At 42.2% G+C, this 13,406-nt stretch overlaps 1 protein-coding gene across 1 annotated transcript; it reads right to left on the bottom strand.

Moving 5' to 3' along the window:
- Positions 1-4,673: 4,673 nt before the first annotated feature.
- LOC119335724 (uncharacterized protein OsI_027940-like) lies at positions 4,674-10,852 on the bottom strand. The gene is made up of 6 exons (XM_037607817.1): positions 10,704-10,852; positions 7,916-8,102; positions 7,640-7,790; positions 6,973-7,007; positions 6,670-6,886; positions 4,674-5,009 (listed from the first exon to the last, which is right to left on the bottom strand). The coding sequence occupies exons 1-6, from the start codon at positions 10,706-10,708 to the stop codon at positions 4,915-4,917; spliced, it is 690 nt and encodes a 229-aa protein (XP_037463714.1). The 5' UTR covers positions 10,709-10,852; the 3' UTR covers positions 4,674-4,914.
- Between the last annotated feature and the right edge of the window lie 2,554 nt (positions 10,853-13,406).

Here is a 13,406-nt window from a genome sequence, read left to right as displayed (position 1 = left end):
TATTTATAGGGGGAGGGGAGGGGGCTGCGCCCCCTCTAGGGTTCCCTCCCCAGGGGTGGCAGCAGCCCCCAGATCCCATCTGGGTGGCGGCCAGAGGGGGAGAGAGGGGAGGCGCACCTGGGGTGGGCCTTAGGGTTTGTCCCCTCCCACTCTTCCCTGCGCCTTGGGCCCCTTGTGGGGGGCGCACCAGCCCACCTGGGGCTGGTCCCCTCCCACACTTGGCCCATGCAGCCCTCCGGGGTTGGTGGCCCCACTTGGTGGACCCCCGGGACCCTCCCGGTGGTCCCGGTACGTTACCGAAAAAACCCAAAACTTTCCGGTGACCAAAACAGGACTTCCCATATATAAATCTTTACCTCCGGACCATTATGGAACTCCTTGTGACGTCCGGGATCTCATCCGGGAATCCAAACAACATTCGGTAACCACATACAAACTTCCTTTATAACCCTAGCGTCATCGAACCTTAAGTGTGTAGACCCTACGGGTTCGGGAACCATGCAGACATGACCGAGACGTTCTCCGGTCAATAACCAACAGCGGGATATGGATACCCATGTTGGCTCCCACATGTTCCACGATGATCTCATCCGATGAACCACAATGTCAAGGACTCAATCGATCCCGTATACAATTCCCTTTGTCTAGCGGTATTGTACTTGCCCGAGATTCGATCGTTGGTATACCGATACCTTGTTCAATCTCGTTACCGGCAAGTCTCTTTACTCGTTCCATAACACATCATCCCACGATCAACTCTTTGATCACATTGTGCACATTATGATGATGTCCTACCGAGTGGGCCCAGAGATACCTCTCCGTTTACAAGGAGTGAAAAATTCCAGTCTCGATTCGTGCCAACCCAACAAACACTTTCGGAGATACCTGTAGTGCACCTTTATAGCCACCCAGTTACGTTGTGACGTTTGGTACACCCAAAGCATTCCTACGGTATTCGGGAGTTGCACAATCTCATGGTCTAAGGAAATGATACTTGACATTAGAAAAGCTTTAGCATATGAACTACGATCTTTGTGCTAGGCTTAGGATTGGGTCTTGTCCATCACATCATTCTCCTAATGATGTGATCCCGTTATCAACGACATCCAATGTCCATGGTCAGGAAACCGTAACCATCTATTGATCAACGAGCTAGTCAACTAGAAGCTTACTAGGGACATGGTGTTGTCTATGTATCCACACATGTATCTGAGTTTCCTTTCAATACAATTATAGCATGGACAATAAACGATTATCATGAACACAGAAATATAATAATAATAACTAATTTATCATTGCCTCTAGGGCATATTTCCAACAGATTCATGATCTGGATGTCAAGGTGACAGAGGTTCAGACCACTGTTGAGAACCTGAAGCGTGAATTCGATGAAGCCAAAGCACCGCCGTCTAGTGATGATGAGGAACACCCAGGTGATGGCATTCCCACGACTACTCAGTTTCGGACTATGCCTAGATCAGCTGCAGTATCAGTCCCTTCTAGAGCTACAGTTTCAGCTCCAGTTGCTGCTGCATTGGTTGCTCCCTCAGTGCCTCCTACCGTCTCCACTCCTCCAGTCCAGCAGACTTCGTCCAATATATTTGCAGATGCACTTATCTCTACTCCAACATCGACGCACACCGCCGCTGCAAGTCAGAGGACTTCACCACTAGGAGCTTCCAGAGATCAAGCTTAGAGTGACGTTCAGCTCTATACTTATTTGAACTTTTTGGTACTTGTTGCCAAAGGGGGGAATAGTATAAATCATTAGGCTTCGAGAGAGTGCTTTGCCTTTTGTTCGTTTGGTTTTTCCTTGAGAGATTCTTGCTACTTTGAGTTAATTTTGCTTGATGCATGTATGACACTACTTTATTGTGTGCTTGATCATACAGTACTTTAATGCATTGCTTGCTTGAATATCCACTCATATGTTCTTTGTATGATCATTCACTTGTTTGTTTGGTGACGAGTGCTTACACTGTTGCGGTCATATCATTTGGAGCACTCCACCAAGATGTACGTGACATGGAAGAGTAACCCATAATCCTAATCGATTGTGCATTTACATTCAAAGGCAAATTTTTAATAATGCACAAATTTAGGGGGAGCTCTTGTTTATCACATACTTCTCAAAACGACGATGTATTTCATTCATTATATCATTTGTCGAAGCTTTGATCTATATGTTGTCATCAATTACCAAAAAGAGGGAGATTCAAAGTGTAACTAATCCCCGGGTGGTTTTGATAATTAATAACAACATATATGTCATGGATCTAATGAGCATTGATGATAGATTTCAGAAAAGATCAATGATTGGCATGGCAAGGACTAATGGATTTGGACCCCTCAAAATGTCAAGGACAAGAACTGGCTAGTCCAAGACTCTACAATTTTGGTTTAGTGATCCAAGATCAGATCGAGTCCCTTAGGAAAGCCAATACTATTAAAAGGGGATGAGGTATTGTTGATGAGGTTGTTGCTCAAGTTCTTAGTGATATTGCTCCAAAACCCTCAATCACTTCCTCAAAACACATATGTCTAAAACCCTAAATCTTCATTTCGGTCCCACCAATATCACCTACTCCGGACCCACCAAGATGACCATTCCATTGCCATAGCCAAAACCCTAGCAATTTGGTTTGATCAAAAAAGGATCTCGATCCCACCGAGATGGCATTGCCAAGTTTCTGTGACGACATTGTTTCACTTTGGAATCACCGAGTTGAAACAATCAAAAATTCTGAGATTGAGTTCTACCCTAGCCATTGCACTTCGCTCGCACCGAGTTGTTCCACTTCGGTCCCACCGAAAAGCCAAATGTTCATATCTTTTGCACTAATCAGTCTCGCCGGTTTTACATTCGGTCTCACCGATTTGGGTCAAAAGTGTGTAACGTTTGAACTTTGGGTGAAGGCTATTTATACCCCTCCACCCCCACCTACTCTCTAAGAGAGCCATCAGAACAAAACACAACTTCCACCATTCATTTTCTAAGAGAGAACTACCTACTCATGTGTTGAGATCAAAAGATTTCATTCCTACCATTTGAACCTTGATTTCTCGCATCTTCAAGTTGCTTTCAACTCCAATCCTTCTCCTACCCAAGCCAAATCTATGAGAGTAGATTGAGTGTTGAGGAGACTATCATTTGAAGCACAATAGCAAGGAGTTCATCACCAACACAACATCTATTATCTTTTGGAGAGTGGTGTCTCCTAAATTGGTTAGGTGTCACTTGGGAGCCTCAAGATCATGTGGAGTTGAACCAAGGAGTTTGTAAGGGCAAAGAGATCACCTGCTTTGTGAAGATCTACCTGAGTGAGGCTAGTCCTTCGTGGACAGAAGGCATGATGGAATAGACAAGGTTGCTTTTTCGTGGACCCTTCGTGGGTGGAGCCCTCCATGGACTCGCGCAGTCGTTAGCCTTCGTGGGTTGAAGTCTCCATCAACGTGGACGTATGATAGCAGCACCTGTCGGAACCACGCCAAAAATCATCGTGCCTTCATTGCGTTTGAAATCTCCAATCCCTCATCTACATTCATATGCAAAGTCTTTACTTTCCGCTTCAAACTCTTAGACTTGTGTAGGGTGTATTTGACTTGGTAGAAGTACTAAAATTGGAAAAAAAGATAAGTTTTATTTGGTCAAGTAGTCTAGTCACCCCCCCCCCCTCCCCACACACACACCTCTAGACATACTTTAGATCCTACAAGGACGTATATCTACCATGGTCGTTCAATGCACATCCCTCCGTCTACCGCCATTAAACAGGCTCGCTAACCAACAAACCAGCTCCGGCGACCGCGCATTGACGCATCCGGACGCTTGGCCTCACCGGCCTCCACTATTTAACGGCAGGCACACCCGACTCATAGCACACCGCAACCCGTCCGCTTTGCATCTTCATACCGTGCATCACATCCACCATGACCGTGAGCGGGAACACTTTGTGGGAGAGCCTCTCGACGAAGCAAAAGCATGCCGGCCCGCTCTCTGGTGTCACAGCCTGTGTTAGTGCATGTCGAGTTGAGGATGAGGCAATCACAGGAGCACTTAAACGAGAGTAGCGCTACAATCTGTTCATCCTCGAGCGGCACCAGCGAGCGAGGAAGCCGTGGCGGCCATGGCCGCGGTCGTCGAGCAGCATGCGCTCTACGAGGCTGCCCACACTCAAGACGACCACACCTTCACTTCATGGGTCTTATCCCCGCCATAGAATCATTTTATTTAACACTGCGTCGGCAAGGTCTTGAACTCAAGACCTGTTGGCTCAGATACCATATTGAATTCTTGCTCTAGCCAACTCATCCAAAAGTCCGAACTGATCCGGACCCTTTTAGAAAAATTAAAACTGGCTGAAATGTAATGAATGTGCTGCAGATGTAATTCGTCCAAATCCGGTTTAGGGTTTGGGTACACAAGTACTGGCATTTGCCCCTCACCCCCTCTCTTCTTTTTTTTTGAGTTCCGTATGAGAACAAAATTACAAGGACATCTAAAATGTCATAGAGCGGAGAACGGCCTAATGCACGTGCGTTACGCTTGACTAAGCAATCACTTGCAATATTGGCAGCACACAGGCAACGAGTAATTAGTTCTACTGCAGTGTTTAGAGTAGGGGGGCGAGTAGATATGCACCCAAACAAAGACGTAAAAACAGCACAGGAAAAAACTAGGGTAAACACATTTTAAGCCAAACAGAGTGCAGAACCATCAGCGTACAATGCAAACAATCTCAGAACTCGTAATATGCCAGCAGACGGTACGAAGCTTAGTTGGACACAAGTATAAGTTAACATCTTACATGAGACACCAATCACAACCAGCGAGCAGAATGTGTCCTTCAGTTTAGCACGTTGATAAAAAAACGCTAGGATACAGTCGAGTAGGGATTATTGAGTAGAAAGCCTTCAGTTGCTCTGAGCAGCTGTGCCAGCTTTGCCTTCCACCTCGGAGATTTCCGCAGCATCAGACTTCCCTGCGTCTTGAGGTTTCGACACTTCTCCTGATCAAGGACAACAGAAGATAGGGTATGAGGATGGTTTACAGGACTAAATTCAACATCGTAACAAGGATGAATACGGTACATCCATTGACCTAAAGGACATTTCCTCTTTCGACAAAGAAAATCGTTCAGATATTCATCATCGTACAATTTACACCCTCCATTTCAAAAAAATAAAGTGCCTTTAGTTTTTTGAGAAGTCAAACTTCTGTGTATGACCAGAAAGCAACATATCAATAATCATAATACCAAATCAGTATCATTAGATTCACCATGAAATACTTTTTCAAAGTTTATTTATTCGGTACAATATTTTATTTATTTGGTATGTATTGTTTATAATTTATATCTATACCAATATACAAATACCCAAACAGGCAGATCCAACTAATCTCGGCCATCAAACCAGGTCAATCTAATGATCTAGATTGCTCCAATGGTGAGCGCTCAACATGTTTGATCATACCAAATATCAATGTTAGTGCAAATAATATCCTACTCCCTCCGTTCCTAAATATAAGTCTACTTAAAGATTTCAATGCAGACCACATACGGAGCAAAATGAGAGAATCTACATTCTAAAATATGTCTATATACATCCGTATGTAGTTCATATAGAAATCTCTAAAAATACTTATATTTAGGAACGGAGGCAGTACCAAATATCCGCATGCAATAAATACACTGCCTAATATCAGCATGCATTGCGCGTGCACATTTACTAGTTTTCTATGAACTTGACCAAGCATAAAATGTAACTTCTCAAAAAATTAATACACCTTATATTTTCACTAACACAGCTGCAGGACAGCAAGAGTTTGCTAACAATGGACAATTTGACTATCTCACCGTTGGTTAATCATAATAATTACAGTACACATTCATGAAATGCATTTCTTAACTAGTACATGACGCCAAACAAAATAAATTATTTGATTTTTTTTAAAGGCAGCCCGGTGCACGTAGCTCCCGCTTTCACAGGGTCCGGGGAAAGGTCTGACCACTTTGGGTCTATAGTACGCAGCCTTTCCATACATTTCTGCAAGAGGCTGTTTCCAGGACTCGAACTCGTGACCTCATGGTCATAAGGCAACAGCTTTACCGCTGCGCCCAGGCTCCCTTCAAAATAAATTATTTGGTTTCCATGATATAAATCCACAAAACATATGTAGTTCTGGAGAAAAATAGAGTACATATTTTAGATGAAACAGTATTCTTTAATCCAAAATCTGAATTGTCTTGTCAAAGCCATTTCACTTTCTGTTGTGGATAAGGTATTAAACTATGTTGGGCATTCTATCAATATTTCATGAGTACACCAGGCATAACATATTTCCTTGACAATAACAGATCTAAGATATAACATATTATAATCAGAAACATGACTACCGTCCGAGAAAAAAACTGTACCATTTGAATGATCAGTTGCTCATTTAGTGCCAAGAAATGTACCAAGCAATTTCACATAAAAGAGCAAACAAGGCGATGATCAATTGACTTGTCGGGCAGGTTCAACTAAATATAACAACCACACCAATGAAAATGCCCTTAGCAACACAACCATCATTTGGATTTGGTGACGGAACATGTTTCTGATATTCTGTATCTAAAAACACATTAACCATAATGAGAAAATGATAACAGGCACAGGAATACCAACCTTCGTCGTCACTCTCATCCTCAAAATCATCCATCCCCATACCACCCAAACCTTCCATACCAGGCGGCATGCCCATACCACCCATACCGCCCATTCCACCCATCATACCAGCCAGACCACCCATACCACCCATGCCACCCAAACCTTCCATGCCGGGCATGCCACCCATGCCGCCCAAACCTTCCATGCCAGGCATACCGCCCATGCCACCCATATTCTACAGAATGTACATGAAGAAGCGCATCACACATCAAAGCATATAAATGAACCATCAAAGGGGAAAACGTTAATAGATATACTTACCGAAAAGTCCATCCCATCAACATTAACATCAGCACCTGAAAAAACAAATGATGATTTTCAAAACCTTTTGAAGGCAAAGTAATAATGCGTAACAGATTCAGCAGTAAATAGATACAATAGTTTGTTTTCTAGCCCATGTTAAAAAAAAGGTGCCTAGGCGGTAGGCATTAGCAAAACGCCTAGCTCTTAACGTGAGCATAATTGCTCTTAACCGTGTGCTTTGGTCAGAAAAACAAAAGGCAATGGCAAAACACAATTAACACCTAGCGCCTTTTTAAACCTTGTGTCTAGCTTAAATGAAGAAAATTTAAGTCGCAAAAGTTAGTTGTCTGCTAACAAGGTCTTCAGGTTTTCTAACATCTGAAGACAACGATAAATATCTTTCCTACTTAGAAGTAGGAGAGTGAAACAGTAAGATGAGAAGAAGCACCAAAATAGGTTTGTCGTACAAGTAAATTTGGATATGGTGTTTTTAGTTACATAAAGCAAGAGGGGATAACTACACCGCCATCCAATGTTACGCAGACCATGGTGCGCACTTCCCTTATATTTAGGGCACTCCTTTTGTACCACTAAACTGTCCTGTTTCCAGAAGTTTTAAACTACACTCTTGGAACTAATAAGCAATAACATAAACAGTATAAACCCGTTTTCGTAGATAGCATACCATCATCATCTTCATCGACCCATTTGTCCCAATCAACTTTCACGAAGTGTGGTGCCTTCTGATCATCTGGAACAAGCTTATTCCACCATTTGGCGTCGGCTTTTTCCAAAATACAGAATATGGACCTGACACCAACACTTACTTTGCTTGCCTGTTAAAGACCAAAGTGATACTGGATAAGAAAACAAACCTTTTTTGACAATTGAGGAGTCAACAAATCTCAAAAAAACACTAATAGTGTACTATATATAGTATGGAACTATGGACATTGATTACCTCGACATTCACTTTGTCATTCAAATCCAGTTTTGATTCATAGGAGTTCCCATCAGTTCCAGCAGTGGCAAAGAAAGAGAATACACCATCAGGTTCCAGCTTGACCTTGGCATCCTTTGCGTCAGGCAATTGTACTGTGATATACACCTTGTCAATCCTTTGAGCCCACCTGACTTCAGGGTGCCGACTACAGAAACATTGCCACTTGTTAAGAAATGAACATCAATAGTGATATATATCTCTCCACAAAAAAACTAATTATAATAACATTTACAACTGCAACGCATACAAGGAATATTTCATATATTGGCGCAAATGAAGTATCACAACTAAATGAACAGAACACGTATGAAGTGCAGCATTGGGCAGTTCAGCCAGACACAAATAAAAAACAGAACACAACGACCCACTCCGATGACATCAACATACGTTCCTAACTTAATAGCATAACAATTTTTTGTAGCTTCAGCTATGAAAATATAACAATATGATGGATGGCAATGGCAAAGCAGGTCCATGCATTCAATCAGAGAGCATTAAAATATACTCCACTCAATGCATGCACAATACTTTTTTAATACAGCATTGAATATAAGGATTGCTAAATAAGCACTGCATATTCCCTACAACTCCAAAAAGAAGGCCTATAAACATTCTACCAAGTCAAACAGTGTAGTGTTTGACCAAGTTTGTAGGAAAAAGTAGAAGCAACTATAATACTAAAAGTATATAATATAAAAACATATTCTATTTTATAGTGAGCAGTGATACTAATTTCATAGTGTGCTTGTTCATAGTTTTTTCTACAAACTTGGTCAAACATTGAATCATTTGACTTGACAAGACATTTATGGGACTTACTTTTGGAGTTGGAGGGGTAGATACTTAACACTTACCAGTGACATTCTATTGTACTACTCCCTCCGTCCCAAAATTCTTGTCTTACATTTGTCTAGATACGGATGTACCTAATACTAAAACGTGACTTGATACATCCGTATTTAGACAAATCTAAGACAAGAATTTTGGGACGGAGGGAGTATATTAAAAGGTTACAAATGCCAAAGCATAAAATGATACAGTTTAAAAAGTGAACTTGTCATCATAACTCATTACCCCATTGCCATCATGCTGAAAATGCATGTAACTATCATCTACTCCCTCCGTCCGAAAAAGCTTGTCCCAAGCTTGTCCCTCAAATGGATGTATCTAGCACTAACTTGGTGCTAGATACATCCATTTGGTGGACACAAGCTTTTTCGGATGGAGGGAGTAACATATTCAAGACTTCTAAGATTATCAAATAATACCTGCCCTTAACAGTTTACATATCCCAGAAATAAAGTTAAAATATTAATCCATGTAAAGAGAACATAATGGCACCTGCATGCATAATATGACCTTCAATTATGAAATCCTTTTACCTATAAAGCAATATTTGCATACTTTACTTTACTTACGAAGCCTTTTATCCCAAACAAGTTGGGGTAGGCTAGATATGAAACCCTTTCACGAGGACTTCCCAGGAGGTCACCCATCCTAGTACTACTCTCGTCCAAATGGATTTCATACCCAAAAGACTGGCTAGTTTTTACGTTGGCTCGCCAAGCCTATCACAACCCTTAGATATGAAACCCTTTCATGAGGACTTCCCAGGAGGTCACCCATCCTAGTACTACTCTCGCTCAAATGGGTTTCATACCTATGGGACTGGCTAGTTTTTACGTTGGCTCGCGAAGCCTATCACAACCCTCCTCCTTTACCCGGGCTTGGGACCGGCTATGCCTAGAAGCAATATTTGCATGACAATGAAAAATTCAGAACTATCAACTAACAATAAACAACAGATTAAAACAAAATCCTGATACATGGTAAATAATTGGTCGAAAATTGCATAACATCAGGTTAGACAAAACTACTAGGGATGGCATGTCCATAGATGAGACAAAACGCCATTAAGCTCCGGCGTATAGAACCGCACTGCTGCATGCTACACATTACTTAATTATGTTATCCACAGTGGCCAGTAGGTGCTAAATTTTAAGCATTCCTTGCAGATCAGACAACGAGGTAACCAGCTCGAATTCAATCGGAAAGTGCTTGCAGAAACCCTAAGTAAAACCGAAATGTAACCAGAGCAGAATTCTTGGAATGTTGGAAGAAACATACTCCCACGAGATCTGAACAGACAACAAACAGAACAAAAAAAATCCAATATCCCACAAGATCGAGTTCTATCTCTATCAATGACAGCAGCAGAACCAAGTAAAGCCTAAGAAACAAAATACTCGCAATACAAACAGCACGCTCGCCAAGAACGACAGCAGAATACCAATTGAAATCTAGAAAAAAAATAACAATAAAATCGGAAGAGAGCAATTAACAAGTTAGCCGCGATGGGACCATGAACTGCCGTAACAACTATATCATCTAGACTCCACGTAGTAAATCAAAGCATACGAAGGAGAACGAAACAGCTCGAATTTTTCGCAACGTGTAAACAACGAGTGAGACAGACAAATCCGTAAATACCGAAACCTAGAGACGCATAACCCAACGGTACCCGGTCGAGCCCCATCTGAGCACAAAAATCTGACTGCTTAAGTGGACCAGCTAAACCGAGGGAAGCAACAAATCCTCGCGGGACCGCGAGACGAGGTATACCCCAGATCCAATCGCGCAGTTGGATGGTACAAAGTCGTACTTTGTATAGAATCTAAAGCCGAATTGGAACAGAAGAGAAGAGAGGAAACGCTAGATCGGATGGAGATGCTCAGGTTCCGCTCACCTCATCTTGCTAGGCACCGGCGGCGGCGGCGGCGGAGGCGGGGAGTGGGGAGAACGAGGGTTTTGAGAGGTTTTGGAATGGCAGGGTGCGAAGTGAGAAGAGATGGCGAACGAAAATAGGGTACGGCAGGTAATAAGGGTAAAGACGAGCAAATAGCAGGCCGGGTGTACCGATCTCGGAGACCGCTCGCGCGGACGTAGCCGGGCCGTGGCCCATTAACGCCTGGCTGGCTGGCTCGCTCGCTTAAGCACTCGTTCACTTTTATGGGAGCTCCTATACGGCGCTGCAGGCGCCCGTTCACGCTCCTGGCGCCTGCAGCGCCCCGCACTGGGCCGGCCCACGAAGACGTGCAGACCCGCGAACGGAAAAAGCTCGCAAAAAATAGGGGAAAAAGGTTGCGTTGCACGGGTTTCGATCTCCCGACATCGTGCTAACGAACAGGTGCCACAGGTGCCACCATCCACTCGAACTACTTGCCTTCCGTGATTAGTAACAGAGGCAAATGCCTAATAACAAATACGCAGCGCTATATATATTGAACTGAACCATTCATCTACTGTACCACTTAATTCTTTTGAATTATTTGGGAAAAGAGAAAAAGTTCACAAAACTAAAAATAGTTCATTGATTTTTAAAGTAAGTTCATCGATTTTGCAATAAAGTTCATTAAATTTGGGAAAAGAGAAAAAGTTCAGTGATTTTCGAAAAAAGTTCAGAAAACAAAAAAGTCCAGTGATTTTCGAAAAAAGTTTATCAAATTTCAAATAAAAGTTCATCAAACCAAAAAAAGTTCACTGATTTTAAAAAAAGTTCACTGAATTTGAAAAAAAGTTCAATGAATTTGAAAAAAAGTTCAACGAATTTTAAAAAAGTTCAACGATTTTGGAAAAAGTTCATCTATTTTTATAAAAGTTCATTGAATTTGAAAAAGTTCATGAATTTGGAAAAAACAGTTCATCAATTTTGAAAAAAAAGTTCATCGAATTTAAAAAATGTTCATGTAATCTAAAAAAGTTCATCGATTTTGCAAAATCGTTCATCGATTGTTTAAACACGAAATCCTTTTGAAAGTCACGCATTAAAAAAAGGAAAAAAGGAAAAACAGAATAAAACCGTCCGTAAACTAAACCGCAAACCGGGGAAGACCATTTTGGGAAGGTTCTGGAAGCTTCCCAAAATCGGGCATTCGTGAACCAGAAGAAACAAATAATAATGCGCGAGCGAATTTATTGTGCACACTAGGAGGGTGATGGCGCGGTGGTTAGAGCTCAAAGATGGTAACGAGCCTGGTGTGGCTTCGATTCCCAGTTCTATCACCTTTCTATCACCTTTTTAATGTTTCTGCAAAACAAGAAAGAATTAAGATGGGCCGGCCCGGCTTGGGCTGCTGCAGGCGCCCGTTTGCAAATTGCACTGTAACGGGCGCCTGCAGCGCCAAATAGGAAATCCCCACTTTTATGGCGTTCCCTATGAGAGCAACTAATTAACGAGCACTCTTTTGGAAGGCTCGCAACGATCAGCACCACTTGACGATTTGCCACGTGTCGCGCTCTAGACGCTTCCTCCGAATTTTGTTTTTTTAATTTTTCCGCACGGGTTTTCGGCTTTCTAAACGGTTTTCTCCTGGTTTTTTCGATGTTTTGATTTTCCACCGGTCTTTCCTAGCTTCTCGAAAAAAAATTGCGTAAAAAAACACGCTTTCTTTTTTTTCCTTTCACGAGAGTCACGGCTTTGTTTCTACGAGAGGCACGGTTGTGCTTTCGCGAGAGGCACGGTCGTGCCTCTTGGAAAACGGAAAAAAAAGCGTTTTCTGTTTTTCTTTTCTTTCGCGGGAGGCATGGTACAAAACGAATACCATGTGTGTTTTGGATCGACTGCTAGGGTTTCATGATTTCTACAATGTGCAGGGCGTGATACTTCTTTTGTGCGCTTTTATTTTTAGGTTTTGACTGAGCAAGGGGAGAAGTTTCGAGGTGTAAACAGCATTTTTTGGAGGTAATAGTCCATTAGAATGGTGGCTTTTGTGTTTTTAGTTTATGTGTATTGGTTCTGCCCTCACTAGTTATGCAACTCATTTGTGTCATTGAGAATGCTTGTTGATTTTAGATGGGTAAAAACATATTTCTGTGTATTGTATTTTTCTGTCATTTTGTCATTGTTGTTTTCAGATGAAGATGATAGTGCTTCTGTACAATGTCTGAACTGAAAGTTCCCATGTTTGTCCAGTTATGCTTCACCATGTGTATCTTAGTTAAATTTTCGGTATCAACTAGCAGTATATTAGTTAAATATAATTGTTGCTTTAATGATTATGAGGTTAACGACTCCCCAATTCTACCGCAATTTAGATGTCGGCAAGCAGTCCTTCGTACTCCGCAGTGTTGTTGGTTGCTTCCTCCCTAAGGAAATGCATTTGAACCACGTACAGGTGTTCTACGGTGGGTGCGACTAGCAGAACTCTAGCACTGGCGCGTTGTAGCGAGAAGGCACCATCAAAGTACATGATCCAATCCTTCTCAGTTTCTCTGCCAGGGAGATTTGATTCTTGAATCTCGTCATCTTGCGTTGGCATCCAGCAATGAATTCCGCCAAGGCTCTGCTCTGAATAGTTGATGTACTCTCAAATTTGAGTGCAAAACTCGACACCTCCAATGCCCACTCTACTATTCTGCCAGTTGCCTCTGGATTCCTCAAAATGCGCTG

Source organism: Triticum dicoccoides, chromosome 7B (genome assembly GCF_002162155.2).
Source record: "Triticum dicoccoides isolate Atlit2015 ecotype Zavitan chromosome 7B, WEW_v2.0, whole genome shotgun sequence".
Taxonomy (NCBI): Eukaryota; Viridiplantae; Streptophyta; class Magnoliopsida; order Poales; family Poaceae; genus Triticum; species Triticum dicoccoides.
The sequence above is the reverse complement of the archived record's forward strand: the minus strand, read 5'-3'. Positions and strand labels throughout refer to the sequence as shown.

What these genes read in the sequence shown, in the direction of transcription:
- LOC119335724 (XM_037607817.1), bottom strand. An exon ending in ATGACAAAGTGAATGTCGAG is followed by an intron (nt 7,791 to 7,915) that starts GTAATCAATGTC and finishes GGTCTTTAACAG; the next exon opens with GCAAGCAAAGTAAGTGTTGG. An exon ending in GGTCGATGAAGATGATGATG is followed by an intron (nt 7,008 to 7,639) that starts GTATGCTATCTA and finishes TTGTTTTTTCAG; the next exon opens with GTGCTGATGTTAATGTTGAT.